The sequence below is a fragment of the Oncorhynchus mykiss genome, chromosome 10 (genome assembly GCF_057628025.1).
Source record: "Oncorhynchus mykiss isolate SJ-2025 chromosome 10, ASM5762802v1, whole genome shotgun sequence".
In the NCBI taxonomy this organism is placed as follows: Eukaryota; Metazoa; Chordata; class Actinopteri; order Salmoniformes; family Salmonidae; genus Oncorhynchus; species Oncorhynchus mykiss.
This window is the reverse complement of record NC_143031.1, coordinates 27,011,198-27,031,581: the sequence shown is the minus strand read 5'-3', so window position 1 is coordinate 27,031,581 and position 20,384 is coordinate 27,011,198. Positions and strand designations below refer to the sequence as shown.

Here is a 20,384-nt window from a genome sequence, read left to right as displayed (position 1 = left end):
ATGCATCTTGTTCAGAAAGCTCTTCCAACCGAGGATTGAAGATGTTTGCTATGGAAAACTATTACTTGCAATAAATGAAATTACCTTTTTTATAAAAATTTCCCAACTTTTATTGCCCAGGTACCTGACTGTCAAGATTTTATTTAGTTATTTCTCAGCTGGGATTAAATATTTTCAGCATGCTTTCTGGTTTTTGTTGAAGTCGAAACCAAAGCACTTTTTCCAACCTGAAAATTACCACTACCAGAAAAAAAACAGCTCCAATGACTAATTTCCCCGATTTTGGCAAAGAAGCCATTTGCCTACTTCCCCAGTCTGAACAGGAACAGCTGGCATGCTAACCTCCTGTCAATGTCATTGCGCTAAAGTTAATTAGCATTGGCTCGTGAAACTACCTCAAACTTTCTTCATACTGAATGCAGAGACAATGGTATCCACGATGGTATTGTTGCAAAAATACCCCAAAATATGTTAATTGTGTACCCCCAATTTTAAAAGATCATGAGTAGAGTTTGCTACAGTTGATGTAAACTCAATGCATCAGAACATGTATGGAGATTAAAAACTGCTGTCACACTTGAACCATGAGACCAACTCCCCTCCAAGGTGAAAGCCCTGTAAATAGGCGAAGCTGAAGAAAAGCTCTCCACCCAGACAAGTATGTGGGGCTAACTGTTCAGGCAGAGTTAAAATGAACATATGTGAAAAATAGGTAGTACTGTACATGCATTACTTTTATTCTCCAGATACCATTCATGTATATTTGTCTGTGTATAAAACCTTATGAAGACTCATGTATACAACATTTTCCCATTTCAATGACTGGTTCCAAAATCTGACATTATGGCTGACAATGCTTTATGAGTCAGAGTTGACATGTCATGAGACAGACTATTTTAGCAAGTGTTGACTAAGTATTCACAATAGCGCTCCATTTTTATTTTGGTTGTTTGGAAAGCAGTGGGATAGCTGTATATGAAGGATGGCTCCCTTAACGGTCTCAGAAACTGGAATGGTTCTTGATGTCCTTGATCTGTTTCATAATTTCTCCTATGTGCTCTCCCCTGGAAGAGAGGGAAACAACACTGCTAGATCATATTAAACAAGACTGAGGACCAACATTAAACAGTAGGGACAACGTAAAACATTTGGGACCATATCCAAACAACGGGTCAATGGGTATCATACAGCCAGCAGGCTGGCATAACACCCAGGGAAGAGCTGCTCATACTCACTGTTCTTTTATAACCCCCTGGACACACTTCCTCTGGTGCAAGTTGAGGGCGACAGTAGCCCTGGCTGGAGACATCCCTTTGTCCATCTGTTTCTTCTGGTACTCCTTCATATTTACCTGGGAGAAGATAAGACACTAGCCCAGTTATTACTGTGAACCAGTACGAGGCTCCATGAGGATGACGGAGACCCCAAGAGGGCAGCTCACCTGTTTGATGCTGTTGCCCAGGTGACGCAGCTGGTCGTTGATAGTCTGGAGCTCTTTCTTCATGTCTTTCTCACTGTCAGACAGAACAGGCAGCTGACCGCGCAGACTGCCCAGAACCTGCTCTGAAGCAGATAGCTTTTTTTGAGAGAGAGTTAATCAGTTCTTATGTTGCATGGGTGTCTGACTGTTTTGAAGGCTTTAAAAACAAAATGTATAAACAAATGTAGACTTCTGAAACAAGCCATGAAGATTAGATTAGATTTGAAAGAGGAGCGTAGAGTGACGGGTGTATCTAGCTACCTGTTCATGGTGGCCTCCTGGCGATACTTGGCATCCCCGTACTTATCAGCCAGACGCTCTGCAGACTCTCGCAGTCTTTTCCTATTGATAGAAAAAGAAACACAAGATGAAGAATAGCTCCAAAGTATATGAAATGCATGGTAAAGCTCATGAAGCCTCAGTACTTCCATCACTGTAATTCAAAGAGTTATGTTTGGCCTCTAATTGCATTATCAACCCCAGACTGCCGGTCAAACCAAATCAGTCACATCACATTCAATTACATATGAATGTGACCTCATTGAATAATCATATTATATGTACACTGGGAGCAAACAGGATAACAAATACACATGAGCACATTTCTACCAATGCTGATATCTGATGCACTGTAAGACGCACTGTAAGAAGCCTTTTCCAAATCTGCAGCTACCACTACCTATTCTTCATGCAATACATGTCCCTGTCTTTACCTCATCCTGTAAATAGAAAAAGCATAGCATAAGTAAAAATGCATTAGTAATACAATGTTTCATTATTATTTTAAGTGCTTTCATTGTTATAGCACAATTCTGAGTTGCTGTAAGCCTTGGGAGTGCATAGCTATGGCCATCAAGCACTAAGTTTATTGGGAAACTCTATTTACCTCTCCCCTCTGCACAAGGCCAGGTCCTCAAGCTGCTTGTTCCTCTGTCCTGTCAGCAATTTCACCCTGAAGAAGAAAAACCCATCAACAACATGCTTCATGACATGGCCGTGTCCATGGCCGTGTCCAATTACCCATACTTGAGTTCTAAATAGTACGCTTTTTGGGTATGCCTGAAATGTTTAATTGTATGTGACATTTTGAAAGTTTTGTATGCTTTAAATGACAGGATGTCATACTCAGCATACTTTTCATCAAGTAGAATTCACTGAACACATTGAGGAAGAGAATAGTCTTTTCACATTCACGTGTTTGACACAGCTGATAGTGTTTGACACTGAAATGTACGATTGGCGGGGAACTAACACGATTGAAATTTAGATGACGCCTTCTCAGTATGGATGAGTAGTATGTTGATATGTGTTGCTTACTGCAAACGTTTTTACACAAAGTGCGTTATAAATAGTATGTAATAATATTAGTACACAGTATTGAGTTTTAGTAAAAAAGTAAGCAAGAAAGATTTTGTACACGGCCTGTGTGTGTGTGTCTGTATCAGAACTACAACTACAAGTGATCATGTGTGTTGTTGATTAAATGTGTGTGTATTTATCTGTTAATGAGTGACATTGACCTTCTCTGCATCTCCTCGCGAGCCATATCCTGTTTGAGGATGTACTCCTCTCTGAACACTGGGCATTCTGTAAAATGTGATCTAACCGTTATCAAGCCAGTTCATTGAGAATAAATTGTCATTCCAAAAACAGCCACAAGGGAGGATACTAAATGTCAAAATGGCTCAGCATGATGCCAAAGCATGTTGCTATGGAGTCTAAATAAGCATCTGTACAAATCCAAGATCATCCTACATGGGTGTTTTCAATGTACTGTGGTGAGTGTGTTACCTCAGCATGAGAGGATTGGTGGAGCTTCGGGCTAGGATGTTTCAAATGTGCTGCTCAAAGTAGTCATTGTGCAATCCACGCAGAGGAGAGCTAGCTGAGCCTACCCCTGGGTAGGATCACAGCAGGAGAGGAGAGGAAGGCCGGATGGAACTCCTAGGACACACATAGACATGCACCATCAGCCTGTGACACACTTTCCTATCTATATATTTTTTTAAATGTTTGGACTGATAATGCTCCCTATATAGGGTTGCACATTTTGGGGAATATTCAGAGGCGGAAACTTTCTGTGGGAATTAACGGGAATATATGCAAATGAACATGAATACCATTTAAACGTAGATGTTTTTTGCATTGGATATATTTACCATATTATATGGACAGAAACAAACCTTTTACCTTATCATAAGTATACATAATTGCAAATGATTAAATCCTTCCAATAGAATTTAAAAAAATTTTTAGTTATGAATTGAACTTGAATTAAATGAGTTGACTCTTCACATGGGATGATTTCACTGAACAACAAAAGGGAATATTGAATGATCCATCGCATCTCCCAAAAACATTTTTAACATACATCAGTAAAATTATAGTCTAGAAACAAAAGCTTTGGTTATCTTCCTCTCAGGCTTCAATGTCTTATCCCTGGACATCCTCAATGTCCACCCCTTGAACATCAGACTCTGAGGCCTCATCTTCACTGTCACTTTCCAACCTTGTTGAGGATGGCTCGTTGTCAGGCTCAAAAAGCCTCAAATTTGCCCAGATGGCCACCAATTTTTCAACCCTTGGTCAACCTGTTGCATGCTTTTGTGAGTGTGCTCCCAAACAAGGACAAGTTGCGCTCTGATGTGGCGAGATTTTGAGGATGATGGAGGCAACAGGGGAAAGAGCCTCAGATCCACAAAGTCCCTTCCACCAGGTGGCTGATGAGATATGTTGGCACGACTGCCATATTGCATCTCCATCCCAAAGCCCTTGCTTGGAAGTGTACTTCGCCAGACTGCCAAGAACCATGCATTCATCCAGGCCAAGGTGGCGAGACATGGTAGTGACAACACCATAGGCCTTGTTGATCTCTACACTAGACAGGATGCTCTTGCCAGCATACTTGGGGTCCAACACGTACGTTGCGGCATGTATGGGCTTCAGGCAGAAGTCTTCACGCTTTTTTGATGCATTTCAGAACTGCAGTTTCCTCTGCTTGGAGCAACAGTGAAGTTGGCAGGGCAGTTCGGATTTCTTCTCTGTCATCTGTAAGCAGAGTCTGAACATCAGACAGGATGGCATTGTCTCCCTCAATCTGTGCAATGGCTACTGCTATAGGTTTCAGGAGTTTCAGGCTGCTTACCACTCTCCCAAAATACATAATCCAGGAGGATCCTCTTGATGGGGCTGTCCATATCGGCAGACTGTGATATGGTAATTTCTTGGAAAGACTCCTTCCCCTACAGGAGACTGTCAAACATGTCAACACTGCTGGGCAGCTTCATTGTGGTGCTCTTATTCTTTTCACTTTGCTTGGTGAGGTAGATTGCTGCTATAACTTGATGACCCTTCACATACATAACCATTTCCTTGGCTCTCTTGTAGAGTATATCCATTGTTTTCAGTGCCATGATGTCCTTGAGGAGCAGATTCAAGGCATGAGCAGCACAGCCAATGGGTGTGATGTGAGGGTAGGACTCCCCCACTTTAGATCAAGCAGCCTTCATGTTCACAACATTGTCTGTCACCAGTGCAAATACCTTCTGTGGTCCAAGGTCATTGATGACTGCCTTCAGCTCATCTGCAATGTAGAGACCGGTGTGTCTGTGCTCTTGTAGAATACTGGTTGAGGGGTGGAGATGATGTAGTTAATTATTCCTTGCCCACAAACATTCGACCACCCATCAGAGATGCTTGCAATACAGTCTGCTTTCTCTATGAATTGCTTGACCTTCACTTGAACTCTGCATCCAGCAAATGAGTAGATAAAGCATGCTGGTTGGAGGGGTATATGCTGCGTGAAGAACATTCAGAAATCTCTTCCAATACACATTGCCTGTGAACATCAGAGGTGAACCAGCTGCATTCACAGCTCGAGCAAGACATTCATCCGTATTTCTCTGACTACGTTCCTCCATTGAGTCAAAAACACTTCCGATTCCAGGAGGACCATGAGCTGTTGCTATCGATAAGGTGTCCGATTCATCATTTTCACCTTGAATAGAAGTAGAGGGACTTTTGTCAGAGGTTGCTTGTTGTGAGCACGGAAAAAACATTATGCACTTGGCCAGATGATTCTGCATCTTTGTTGCATTCTTCACATATGATTTGGCACAGTATTTGCAAATGTACACAGCTTTTCCTTCTACATTAGCTGCACTGAAATGTCTCCACACATCATAGTGCCCGTGGCATTTTCCTGTAAAGATGAGGAAAAAATGAGTAAAAAAACAACAAATACAATTCCATGTACAGATAGATAGTTAAACAGTTAGATTAAACAACTCTTTTGTAAGATACATGTTTTTAAATGAAACATGTATGGAAACAGGTGAATTAACACTCCTCAGTTAGCAGGCTCAGGCAAGCTAAAACCCACATGGTAGCAAAACTAACTAGCAGAAAGTGTTAACAAGTTAGAAATGATTAAACACACTTTGCTGTAGGCTACTAGGATTTACTAGTTAACAAAAAATAATGTATGTCATATAAAATATATTCACCCCACCCAGTATTGTAATCAAAACTTCCCAGAAAGCATGTAGTCCTTGGCTCAGACAGTGTAGTAGTGTGGGCTCAATAGCATCTCATTAGTGTGCAAGATCTTGAGAATCAGCTGTACATGGGATAGAGGAGTGCACTGCACATGTGATGGAAGAATGCACTGTACATGCAGAGGTTTGTAATTCCATTGAATTGAGGATAGTTTAACCAAAATATGCCACAAGACCTAGAAGTGCCTTATGTGTATCCCACAAAAAAGGTTCACTGTTATAAGCTAACTTTTTTGATTAATTTAAAAAAAGAATCTAGGCTTAACTTTCCATGGAAAACTTCCGGAAATTTAGCGGAAAGTTCCCGACCCTTTGCAACCCTACCCCTATATAATGAAATAAAAAAAGAATAGTCTTTTGAACCGTACAGGAACCGTACAGGAGAGGCAGTAGTAGACACTCATAGGTGCTTGTAATGCATATTATGGTGGCACCCAAAGACACAATCCAGAAGCCCCGTACTGGAGCTGACAAACTGTGGCCAAAGAGCGAGAGAGAGATGTTTTTTACATTTTGAGAAAACAACATTTACTGCCACGTTGACAATATATGACAACAGTCCCAAGTTGGTACTTATGACTAAGGAGTGCCAAGCAGAATCTCAATCTAGTCAATGACGTCATATTAATATCTGGTGCCTTGATAGTTGTAGTGCTACCTTCTACTAAGAGGCCTGGTACAGAGGATGTGCTCTACGACACAGCGGTGTGCAGCAGCCAGCTCCTGAAGACTATCCTTGTCCTCCTCATCTGTGGAGAGAGCATTATGGCATATCAGGCAAATTAATGCACTAACATGCACTAACCACCTCCGATTTATGTGGTAAACAACGCAATTGAATTGACACCCCATCTGGACATGAAGACTGGAGGAACTTGTGCAGTTTGTTGAACCAAGTGAGGCCTACACTGTGCACTGTCTCATGCCTGCAGTGGTATCTGTGCTGGCACAGGGGGTCTGCAATAGGGCATGAAGCAAGTTTCAATGAAACATAAAGAACACCACAGAAGAAAAAAGATCACATTCAAAGTACATTTGACAAACATGATGATGGGGTGTGGACTTTGATACATCGAGACCTGGTGAGAAGCATCAATGGATCCCATTATAGAATTCAACTATATCAACCAATCAGCATGACTCACTCACCACTGTGCAGTCTGATTGGGCAGGTGAAGTCAGACTCCACAGGCGCCTCATCATCCCCAGCGACCAGTTTGAGGGTGAGCTCCAGCTCCACACACTCAAACACATAGAGAGAGGGCACCACCTCCCAGCCCCGCATCCACCTCTCCACTGCCTGTCAATCACACACAGAGAAGAAAATTCCTCCATGGACATAGCGTGAGGTAAAATGTTCAGAATTGTACAGATATATGTAACGAATAGAGCCAACACGATTCCCTGTTCTACTGGATAGACAATCATGTCTGTTTATCACAGAACATTTCTATCTAAATATTCTGTAACGTTGTACTGTCTGTACAGTACTTACTCCTGTCTCCTCCTCCTCTGCTTCCAGCACCGCGCAGTGATACAGTGTGCCCGTTTCCGTGGCGATGACCAGGATGTTGGGCACGCAGGGCAGGCAGAGCACGGCACAGTTATCCTCTGCCGCGGGGAACATGGGTAAGGGCCCACTGGGCTTACTGAGGCTACTTGAACTGAAAGACAGAAAAATGGGGTCTAGGAATGAGATTCCTATTATGGATGATATTTTATTACATTTTCCTCAAACAGTAGCATAATATACTGAACAAAAATATAAATGCAACATTTAAAATCTCCCATCTGCACAACAGGCGTATTTCTCTCAAATGTGCACAAATTTGTTTACATCCCTGTTAGTGAGCATTTCTCCTTAATAATCCCTCCACCTGACAGGTGTGGCATATCAAGAAACTGATTAAACAGCATGATAATTACACAGTTGCACCTTGTGCTGGGGACAATAAAATGCCACTAAAATGTGCAGTTTTGTCACAACACAATGCCACAGATGTCTCAAGTTGAGGAAGCGTACAATTGGCATGCTCACTGCAAGAATGTCCACCAGAGCTGTTGCCAGAGAATTGAATGTGAATTTCTCTACCATAAGCCGCCTCCAACTTCGTTTTAGAGAATTTGGCAGTACGTCCAAACGGCCTCACAACCGCAGACCACGTGTAACCACGCCAGCCCAGGACTCCACATCCGGCTTCATCACCTGCCGGATCATCTGGGAACAGCCACCTGGACAGCTGATGAAACTGAGGAGTATTTATGTCTGTAATAAAGCCCTTTTGTGAGGAAAAACAAATTCTGATTGGCTGAGCCTGGCTCCCATGTGGGTGGGCCTAAGCCCTCCCAGGCCCAACCATGGCTGCGCCCCTGCCCAGTCATGTTGAAATCCATAGAATAGGGCCTAATTAATTTATTTAAATGGACTGATTTCCATATATGAACTGTAATTCAGTAAAATCGATGAAATTGTTGCATGTTGTGTTTATATTTTTGTTCAGTATATATTTATAAGGTCGACTGAATAAGCCTCACCGTGTTTTATTCATTGGAATTCAATCAGACCAAGCCAGACAACACAACTAATTGGAAGCCGACTCTGGCTTTCCCAGCCTCATACAAATCTTGGTCGACCGAGTCATCTGTTCTTTCCACCAATTGAGTGTTCAAAATGTTATAAACGTGCATATCTCCATACATACAGTGCACTTGGAAAGTTTTCAGACCCCTTGACTTTTTCCACATTTTGTTACTTTACAGCCTTACTCTAAAACCGATTAAACATTATTATTTTTTTTATAAACTTATACACAATACCCAATAACAACAAAGTGAAAACAGGTTTATACATTTTTGCAAACTGAAATAGCTTATTTACATAAGTATTCAGACCCTTTGCTATGAGACTCGAAATTGAGCTCAGGTGCATCCGGTTGATTGGAGTCCATCTGTGGTCAATTCAATTGAATGGAAATTATTTGGAAAGGCACTCACCTGTCTAAATAAGGTCCCACAGAGCAAAAACCAAGCCATAATGTCAAAGGAATTGTCCTTAGAGCTCCAAGACAGGATTGTGTCAAGGCACAGATCTGGGGAAGGGTACCAAAAAAAGTCTGTGTCCCCAAGAACACAGCCTCCATAATTTTAAAATGGAAGAAGTTTGGAACCACCAAGACTCTTCCTAGAGCTTGGGGGGAGAAGGGCCTTGGGGGGAGCAGGGCTTAGGTCAGGGAGGTGACCAAGAACCCAATGGTCACTCTGACAGAGCTCCAGAGTTCCTCTGTGGAGATGGGAGAACCATCCAGAAGGACAACCTTCTCTGTAGCACTCCAATCATGCCTTTATGGTAGAGTGGCCCGATGGAAAACACTCCTCACTAAAAGGCACATGACAGCCCGCTTGGAGTTTGCCAAAAGGCACCTAAAGGACTCTCAGACCATGAGAAACAAGACACTCTGGTCTGATGAAACCAAGATGGAACTCTTTGAATGACAAGTGTCACATCTGGAGGAAACCTGGCACCATCCCTACGGTGAAGCACTGTTGTGGCAGCATCATGCTGTGAGGATGTTTTTCCAAACACCAGGGACTGGGAGACTAGTCATGATTGAGGAAAGGAACGGTGCAAAGTACAGAGAGATCCTTGATGAAAACCTGCTCCAGAGTGCTCAGGACCTCAGACTGAGGTGAAAGTTCACCTTCCAACAGGACAACAATCCTAAGCACACAGCCAAGACAAAGCAGGAGTGCCTTCGGGACAAGTCTCTGAATGTACTTGAGTCGCCCAGCCAGAGACCGGTCTTGAACCCTATCGAAGACCTGCAAATAGATGTGCAGAAACGCTCCCCATCCAACCTGACAGCGCTTGAGAGGATCTGCAGAGAATAATGGGAGAAACTCCCCAAATATAGGTGTGCCACGCTTGTAGAGTGATACCCAAGACTCGAGACTGTAATCACTGCCAAAGGGGCTTTAACAAAGTACTAAGTAAAGGGTCTGAATACTTGTGTAAATGTCACAAAATTCTTAACCAGTTTTTGCTTTGGTATTATGGGGTATTGTGTAGATTGATGAGGGTAAAAAAGTTAACAATAATAATTTTATCCATTTTAGAATACGGCTTTAACGTAACAAAATGTGGAAATAGTCAAGGGATCTGAGTCCTATGGCCTATTTATTGCCTACCTCCTCATGTCTTTTGCACACACTGTATATAGACTTTATTTTTTCTACTGTGTCATTGACTAGTTTATTGTGTTATTGGCTTGTTTATTGTTTACTCCATGTGTAACTCTGTGTTGTTGTCTGTGTCACACTGCTTTGCTTTATCTTGGCCAGGTCGCAGTTGCAAATGAGAACTTGGTTCTCAACTAGCCTACCTGGTTGAATAAAGGTGAAATAAAAAAATAAAAAATCCTCTTTTGGACTGCTCATTGGCCAGCTCATCCTCCACGGGAGTAGGGCATCATACATTATGAATAAATGGTAAGTATTTTATAGTTTGAGGAGGAGTTTAAGTAGTTTTTCCCTATTTATGACTTGGCCACAAATACGAGTACAGGACGAGTCAACAGCATTATTTGGGTAGGAGTTAACGGAACATGAACATGAAGTTAGATTTTCACCGGACAGTTACTTTTTTTTAAAAATTCTCAGCTCTATGACAAAATGTGTAGAATTGCAACTCTAAACGCATTCTGATAACTTTGCCACCGCTGCTGGAAAAAATATGTAGGAAATATTGGGTTCAGACAAGACCAACGTGAATGCATATTGTGCCAGGAATTAATGGGAGTGGCAACTGACTGTAATTACAAAGACTATTATATCTAATATAATTCGTTTAAAAAAAACTTGTCAGAAAGTAGCTAGCTAGATGAACAACCAACCTTTAAACACGCTAGCTAGTAATTTAACGTTACTCACCTGGTATATCACAGTCTCAAAGCTGTCCTCTGAATTGAGCTGCCTCAGGTTTGTCGTGTAAAAAACACTGTCTGCGTCATCCGACAAGAATAAGTCGCCATTGAGGTAAAATGTAAGACTCTTTGCAGTTCTTCTGCAATTCGCTTTGGGTTCCAAATCGAGTTCCTCGTAATTTATAAAAAATATAATGATTTGGTAGCTCGCTTCACCATCGCTCTCCAGCAAGCGCAGCCATTTTTCCTGTCGTCTGAATATTACGATTTTAGAATCCTACCAATGAAAACCAACGAAAACTTCAGGATTCATTCAACTCAATAATCCAATCAGATCCAGAGGCAAGCTGAATATGTAAAACAAATGGGAATTTGAGTTTTTACAACCACTGATATTGAAACGAAAGTTAGCTCAAGAGTTGATACATAGTAACAGCATAGTTGCTACAAAATGATGCTATGTAACAAGGAAGTGAAAATGGTTGCAATATTCCATTTGCCAGACTCACACAGCATAACTGCACACTTGCCTACATACATTGAAAATGCTTTCAAATGTAAGGTACACAATGCATTTTTAGTATTATTATTACTACACATTTTGGGGTATTTGGGAAATACAGGACTTCAGTAGGCAATTATAAAATACTGCCAAACAAAATTGTGGTAGAGGTTTATTACTGTTTATAACATTTGCTTATAAACGACAATGCCTTCCTGTGGTTGTCAGTGGCATTACATTAGCTGCAGACGTGTTAAGTATGTGTCCCTGCATCTTGTATTGTCTCCGCCAACAGAAACGTTCCGTTCTCGCTACACGGTCTGCTTCAACACAACACGCGCGTGCGGCTGTGCTATTCACTGCGAACGACATGGAACCAAATGGGCTTACAAACGAACTCGTCTGAACTGCTTGTGAATGAATACAATGTCCAATTTTAAGGACACGAACTCTATCCCAGATGGGTACAGGGCTCTAAACACCAGTGAATTGCAGGAGCTTTTACAAGATGAAGAAAAAATGGACCAGATCGTCCGACTCAATGAGAAGGTATTTGGTTCTACAGTGTGATAACTATCGAATAAAACCACAGTTTTGCTAAATGTATATGTCAGTTACATGTGGTTGATATTACATTTTCCAGACTATTAGGCTACATTCAAACTCAAATAGGTCTCAACATTATGCTCTCTGCTGATTTCTATAAAGCGCGAAAAAATTGCTTTGATGCCTCATCGTATGGCACATCATGTATGCTATAGGCAATGCATGCTTTATTATCCTCCTATGACACTATAGTATTGTGCGTGGCTTCCAATGGGAAAATCCTTTAATGTTTTCCCCCACGTTCTCCTTCAATCCGATAGAGTTTACGTGAATGTAAATAGTATGTACAATTGACATTGTTCACATTCCATTCGTTTTTTACAGAATGTTTTTCCATACCAATCGACCTGAACAGGGAATTCCTGCTTGCCATACAGGACATGTTCAGTGAGCAGCAGGATCAACCTATTCAAAATGCTATAAAAGCACTAAAATGTTCATTTGAAAACATGTAATCGGTCTCTCTGTCCCACACACATGCACATTTAAATGCAAATGCACCTCATTCTGTCTTTCTGTCTTATTCCTCACTAGAACATCTATTCCTAAATATAATGTTAAATTACGAGGGCAGTTTGTTCTTGTTCTATTTGTCTTGAACAGTTAAAAAAAATGGTGATTCATGGTACATAGCCCTCTGCTTGAACTCATCAGGTGTGGCATTCATTCTTGGACAGAGAGAAAATCGTTATTCATTTGGGACTGGATGCGCATGTGTCCAATTCAGATCAAGACATGACATTTGAAACCTGCTTCACTGCTGCAGCGAATGAATTAGAGAGATGTTCCCAAAGTGGTTGCATCTCACTGAGAGAGGCCATGGAATGCTCCCAAGGGACTGGATAAGAATTACTTCGCTAGAGGCATGTTAGGGATTTCAGTAATGGTTGTAGTAGCAGCTGCATTCGACTTGACCAAGACATTTGATTGAACATACATTTACATGCAAGTGTTACATGCCAGTAATAAGCTAGGCAATATGATACTGTAGGTTAGTTGAGACATTCACACACAATTCTCATTTACAGTTTGTGTAACTAATCATCAGTAGGGTGTCTGGGTATGACCCCCTCCCATTGTTTTTCTTGCAGTTGCCATTGTTAGTTTAATAAAGCCCACATATGCATGGTTGGCTGACATGTGAGCATGTGTTAGTGGTAGTTGAACTTATTGTAGGGGCTGGCTCCACAGCCCCTACGATCCACTGGTGAGCAGCGCTCCAATTCATTAACACTTTGGGGTATCCAAGGGCAACTGCTCTGAAAGCATCATTAATGGCACAATAAGATGGACGCTTGTGTATATAGCCCACCTTTCACTAGCTACTGGCTAGCTCCCTCTAGAGAATGTTCTCAGCCTCCTGACTGGCATAATTGCTATCCTCTACTGGCTCCATGGGATTTGACATGGGTAGTAAGCACTAAATGGGAAAATTAAATTACAGTCATCTGGACACTGTAACTGCTCCATTTGAAGACACTCAGACGCTGAGCACCTCAGCTTACCACACATGGCAGTGAAGGAGCAGAGCAACACTCAAGCCCTTTTCCCCCAAGATAAATCTAGCTGGTAAATTCTTGCAGATTGTACAGACTTGATGGAAAAGGAGCCAGTATCCTCACGCTGGCATATTAAATCATAACACATTCATCATGTTTGTATAATATATTTCCCAATATCAAATGTCAAACAATAATATTTTTGTGTCTTCACAGAAACTGCCACATCAGTACATTTTCAGCTCGAGAAGTTCATACAACATTGTACTTCTTTCCAAATCTGAAGTGCCCTTCAAGTGTTTTTTGTCAGTGCCGGTGAATACTGTCTGGTGGTTTGCTTTACAACCAGTGCATCATCACAACCACAGTCCCAGGGGCTCCTGAACCTCCCGCTTGCTAAACAGGGGTAGGAGCAGCCACAGTAGGAAATGGAAGGTCTGATGCTATTCCTGTTTAGGGAAAAACGCTGGTGATTATGAATAGCCATGGATGACAGGGATTTGGAGTGAAATAAGCTGTACAGTGTCCTTGTAGTCACAGGAAATCCAACAGTGGAGCTGCAGTGTCTTTGTGTACACCGTGCTTATTTTGACTCTGGGCCAAATGCTCCGGATTCTACAGAACATGGGGCTCTGATTGCCTTGCAAATGATCATTATACAAACCACAAGTGTGAGAGAAATGAACAGCAAGACACTTGTGAAGGGACTGAAGTAGCCCAGTGTTGAGGGAGACTTTTGAAAAACACTTGGAGCTAAATTACACTTTAACAAAATCACAGGAACTGTTAGACACTGCTAGAATCTTTAGAGCACTTTGAAATGGGCTGCAAAGATTTGTGGTTTCTCTAAATTGCATGCGGGCCACACAGTGTGGCGTCATATAAGTAGTTTAATACCCTGTAGACTTTGCCATCTTGCCTGCTGTGATGTGACAATGCAGATATTTCAAGCTGTTCCGATGACAAGAATTAAGTATGCACAAAGAGGTGTGACAAGCATAAGAGACAGGATATTGGCCCAGATACAAAAACTAGAGGGGCTCAGTTTAGAAAGTTTGAATGCATTTGGGAATGGAAAATATACTCCATAAACCTTCAATGAATAACTAGACTAAATGTTAACATTCTTATTATTTTACTACATGGAATGAGTGTTTTAAATATTTAATTCTCAATTAAAATGAATACAGCAGTGGAATGCAAGAAGCAAATACCCCACATTTGGAGGATTCGTAACACAGAAAGGAAATCCAACCTCAAAGCAAACACACACAAGTCAAAATGTGTTTAAAAATCTTTTTAATGCTTATATATTTTAATTTTAACACATTTTAAAGTTACAATATTCTTAAAAGCAATCAACAAGTAATCCAAAAAAATTTAGCCTGTTGGGCATATACTTGTTCAGATTAAGTTGTCAATGAAAAGGTATTGAAATCATGTATCACTCCACTAGATAATCCACATAAAGTAAATCTTGACCTGGCAAAGAAAAATTGGTCAAGAAACAGTTCCAGGGAAAAGTGTTGGCACAGTATCTTGGGTAACATCTGTGGAATAAGTCACACATTTTCCTGATGACTTTCATGTCAACATGTCAGTGTCCACCGTCAATGGTTGCTTTGAAAATTGTCACCTTACCGGCAGTAAAACAGCAGATGAGATGTTTCTCGGGGTTGAATTCTAACCTCTCAGCATCAGATGGTCAAGGTAATCCCAGAGAGCTGTCTAAAACAAGATCACATATGCAGCTGTGATGTCCAGAGCCATGATCCAATTGAAGCCACAGTCTTTTATTCCCTGTGGCTTCCTAGTGGGCAAAAACTGGTTGAATCAACGTTGTTTCCACGTCTTTTCAATGTGATGACATTAAATCAATGTGGAAAACTGATTGGATTTGCAAAACGTAAGACAATATAAGGGCATTGTGTTTTGTTCACCCAACTTTAAACCTAAATCCAATAACATGGACAATTTGTTTGTTGATTTCACATTGAATTCACATTAGTTGACAACTCAACCAAATGTAAATCAAAACTAGACATTTAACTGACATCTATGCCCAGTTGGTTGTGACTGAGATCAGTGGAAATCATATTTCAAGCCATCACTACTTCATTAGATTATGCATTTATCATGTTGTACAGTACATCCTCCACAGCGTATTTTTAGTAATTGTAACACACAGACATACTTCTCATTTGTGTATACAGTCAGTCAGTTAGTGGTCTGAAACATTTGTATGTCCTTACATACCCAATCCTCCTGATGATGCTGAGGGAGAAGGCTGGGCCCTACGCAGTTCTGAGAAGGCCCCTTCATTCATTTGTGAATGATAGCCCTTGATAAAAAAGTCCCTATGACTTTTTGTTCTTTTCCTCGATTTGATTAATCATTTTAAAAAACACAGATTAAAGCCTTGCTTATACATTGCACACTCCCCTCTCCTTTCAGCCTATCATAGCTAAATGAAATACTTTTTTCAAAGTGATTCTTCAACCTCGAAGTCTGAGACGATTAGGGGTTTAAGTATCGAAGGGGAAATAAATGTATTTTGGACCCGCAAAGCTTCTTTGATTATTACAGTGCAAGGTTTGTAAAAAGCCTGATATGTCCAGCCAGACACATTCCACTGAACTGGATTCCCGGGAGCGATGACATAGTTTTGTAGTTGGCCAAAGTTAGAAACAGCCTTCTTCAGGCTGACTGCCAAGTGAAGCTTTTAATTAGCAATTGATTATCACCCTGAGCCAGAAGTCTTGAACTCAACCCTCTTCTCAGATAAGGTGAGCAATTTGAAATGTTCTCTCATTCCCTGTACATAGAACTTGCTCCAATTAAAGAAGAAGTCTTATCTAGCATCTTGCTCTGCAGTTTCAGCTTGCAGGAATGGAAATATTTAATCAGAAGAAGACTATATTCCCTCCATTTTGGGAGGTGTGAGGCATACAATGTGCCTTTGCTTGGAGACCACTATGATTGGATCAGTGGTTTCTGACTTTCTCTGGCAGGGGGGTGGCATTCACTTTGGTTTCCTGTTGCAAGAAACTCATGTGGTTTCAGTCGAGAAGTGAGGGTTATACGTAAACTCTGAAGTCGAAAGAAACCACTGTTGAGGAGCCATTGACTGAGCATTTCAAAACTGCTGCAAGGAAAGTCAGTGCTACCCAGCTGCATCAATAACAAAGATTACTATCAGTGATTGTGACTCAGTAACTTGGGAAACATGCCAATACAAGCTGTAGATAATAATCCTCCCACCTAATTCCCTTTGGCCATTCTGCAACAGTACGCCCTCTCAGTCTCATTAATTTTACCTCACTTAACTCCACTTTCTGATGTCACTGAGAAGCTCTTCCTCCTTGGCTCTTTTTCAGTCTAAAGCACTTTCAACTGACCCACTTTGTTGTGTGTTTGTTCATGATGCAATGAACATACATTCTCACATTCCTGTAAGCAAATTAATTTCAAGTGGAGGCATGCCCCATGAGGAGAGCCAAACTGTTTTTGGTCATGAGCAGAGTATTAAGTGAGGCAAAAATCTCATTATCATTTAACAAAGTAAACCATTTATCCTCGGTATACTTTGGTGAGCTCAGCCAGAGTTAACAATATCCCTGAGGTTTTAAACAGTGCAATTGGCAGCTAAAAAATTCATAATTTTACTTCAGGCAGAATAGCAAATCTCAATAAAAGCCTCCACGCTCTTTTGACTTCAGATAATTTGAGTTAACAGTGGGGTTTGTGGTTTGCCATGCTGTCTGTGCTATGCCAATGTCGTTTTAGGAACAAGATGGACGGAGCTACAGATGACAAGCCACAGAATCCCTTCATCATGCAACTGTGTTTTTCTCATTGGGTCTAAAGCGATGCATAGCAAAAATGCCACTGGACTCACCATTAGTCCTGACCGCTGGAATACTTTGCAATACATTTTCTAATTGTCCTTTAGTTTGGGGATTATTCCCATATATTGACACTTACTTAAATGCAAAATACATTTTTGTTTAATTGAAACCTTTCACCTCGATCAAACCGACAGCGCCATTGTGTTTTGGTTCACCAGAAGTACATACATTTCCAATGGAATGTTGCGTTTGCCTTGCACCATTGCATTGCAGGCAAACACAAGCACTATTTATCCAACTTATGCATCAAATTGTATGCGTAGACTTGACAGAAATAGAAGCAAAAGGTAAATGTTGAACTTTTGTTGTACATACATTACTAGTCAAATGTTTGGACTCACCTACTCATTCCAGGGTTTTTCTTTCTTTTTACTATTTTCTACATTGTAGAATAATAATGAAGACATCAAAACTATGAAATAGCACATATGGAAACATATAGTAACCAAAAAAAGTGTTAAACAAATCAAAATATATTTTATATTCTTCAAAGTAGCCACCCTTTGCCTTGATGACAGTTTTTCACATTATTGGCATTCTCTCAACCAGCTTCATGAGGTGGAATGTATTTCAATTAACAGTTGTGCCTTGTTAAAAGTTAATTCATGTGTTTGAGACAATCAGTTGTGTTGTGACAAGGTAGGGTGGGTATACAGAAGATAGCCCTATTTGGTAAACTACCAAGTCCATATTGTGGCAAGAACAACTCAAATAAGCAAAGAGTGTCAGATGTGTGCATACTGGTAGCGAAGTCAGGTGCAGGAGAGCAGAGATTTGTGAACAGGCGCACACTTTATTTAAGCAAAAGTGCAAAACGCGCAAAACAGTCACAAGAATTATGTTTCACAATAAACATCTTCGTGAAAAAATAACATGGAAAAAACAAGCCAGTCTGGCGCGTCAACAATACACACGTAACACAAACAATCTTACACAAAGACATGATGGGGAACAGAGGAATAAATACATGTAGGTTGATTGGGGAAGGAAAACCAGGTGTGCAGGGAACAAGACAATACAAATGAATACATGAAAAATGGAGCGGCGATGGCTAGAAAGCCGGTGACGTCGACCACCGAACGCCACCCGAACAAGGAGAGGAGCGATTTCGGCGGGAGTCGTGACAAAGAGAAACGACAGTCTATCATTATGTTAAGTCATGTAGGTCAGTCAATATGGAAAATTTGTGAACATTTATTTTTGCAATCGCAAAAACCATCCAGCACTATGATGAAACTGGCTCTCATGAGGACCACCACAGAAAAGGAAGACCCAGAGTTACCTCTGCTGCAGAGGATAAGTTAATTAGAGTTAACTGCACCTCAGATTGCAGCCCAAATAAATGCTTCACAGAGTTCAAGTCACAGACACATCTCAACATCAACTGTTCAGAGGAGACAGCGGGAATCAGGCCTTCATGGTCGAATTTCTGCAAAGAAACCACTACTAAAGACACCAATAATAAGAAGAGACTTGCTTGAGCCACAAGCAATGGACGTTAGACCGGTGGAAATCTGTCCTTTGGTCTGATGAGTCCAAATTTGAGTTTTTTGGTTCCAACTGGCTTGTCCTGGTGAGACAGTAGGGGAACGGAGGATCTCTGCATGTGTGGTTCCCACCGTGAAGCATGGATGAGGAGGCGTGATGGTGCTTTGCTGGTGGCACTGTCTGTGATGTATTTAGAATTCAAGGTACACTTAACCAGCATCGCTACCACAGCATTCTGCAGCGATACGCCATCCCATCTGGTTTGCACTTAGTGGAATTATCATTTGTTTTTCAACAGGACAATGACACCTCCAGGCTGTGTAAGGGCTATTTTGCCAAGCATCAAATGACCTGAGCTCCACAATCACCCGACCTCAACCTAAATGAGATGGTTTGGGTTGAGTTGGACTGCAGAGTGAAGGAAAAGCAGCCAACAAGTGCTCAGCATATGTGGGAACTCCTTCAAGACTGTTGGAAAAGCATGAAATACATTCCAGGTGACTACCTCATGAAGCTGGTTGAGAGAATGCCAATAGTGTGCAAAGCTGTCATCAAGGCAAAGGGTGGCTACTTTGAAGAATCTCAAATATAGAATATATTTTAATTTGTTGAACACTTTTTTGATTACAACATGATTCCTTCCATATGTGTTATTTCATAGTTTTGATGTCTTCACTACTATTCTACAGTGTAGAAAATAGTGAAAATTAAGAAAAACCCTTGAATGAGTAGATGTGTCAAAACTTTTGACTGGTACAATATATCCACAAAAATGTTGGATTAGATCATGGAAAAGTTTGACTGAAGAATTTATTACGCAGTACTGATGCAATGATGCTGTCGGTCTGATCGAGGCGTTAGTCTGTGGAACTGTCACTATTAATGACTCTACATGTATACATTTTCTTGCTGTGGTATGAAGATTCTTGAAAGTGTGAGCAATAGCCTGACTTTAGTCTTGAGTTTGGTTTTTGAACAACTTTAAAGGGCTGATATGTGAAGTAAGTAAAATGTTACTTCGCTAGTGCCAAGTCATCAACTGAATCCTCCCAGTGTGTATGCCAAAGCCACAAGCGTATCATGCGGTCCATGTGTAACATGAGTGAGGCTCTTGACTAGGAATTCAAAGTCCGCTATTTGCCAGAGGTGGAAAGTCACATTGGTTTGGGAATGTGGCCTGTAAGTTGTTTTTTTAACATACATTTTTATTGATCTTGTTTAACACACCTTGACTTAACCTTCACATGAAATTAAGTATCAAATGCCCTCAGTTGTATTAATTAATTTCCCTGACTGGGAAAGTCCTTTGATATATTCAATATTTAGTATAGACCTACTGGTTGAAGTTCACACCTTGGAACAGGTTTTTGTTCTTAAGTAACTCACCATCAAACATTCATGTATATACAGTACACCCTTGCTCCTT

At 40.9% G+C, this 20,384-nt stretch overlaps 1 protein-coding gene and 1 pseudogene across 2 annotated transcripts in view; one reads left to right on the top strand and one right to left on the bottom strand.

Moving 5' to 3' along the window:
• Nucleotides 1-716: 716 nt before the first annotated feature.
• On the bottom strand, nucleotides 717-11,197 carry LOC110534876 (nucleoporin 88-like; annotated as a pseudogene). The gene is made up of 13 exons (XR_016484024.1): nucleotides 11,172-11,197; nucleotides 7,532-7,700; nucleotides 7,186-7,336; nucleotides 6,895-6,993; nucleotides 6,695-6,785; nucleotides 6,416-6,511; nucleotides 3,236-3,424; nucleotides 3,001-3,081; nucleotides 2,367-2,432; nucleotides 1,726-1,822; nucleotides 1,442-1,561; nucleotides 1,236-1,351; nucleotides 717-1,064 (listed from the first exon to the last, which is right to left on the bottom strand). The product of XR_016484024.1 is annotated as a nucleoporin 88-like (transcript).
• Nucleotides 10,893-20,384, top strand: part of LOC110533567 (VPS37D subunit of ESCRT-I) — a 42,877-nt gene continuing 33,385 nt past the window's right edge. Inside the window, exon 1 of the mRNA XM_021617907.3 lies at nucleotides 10,893-12,006. Coding sequence (XP_021473582.2) covers nucleotides 11,875-12,006 — 132 coding nt within the window. The 5' untranslated portion in view covers nucleotides 10,893-11,874. The remainder of the gene's footprint in view (nucleotides 12,007-20,384) is intronic.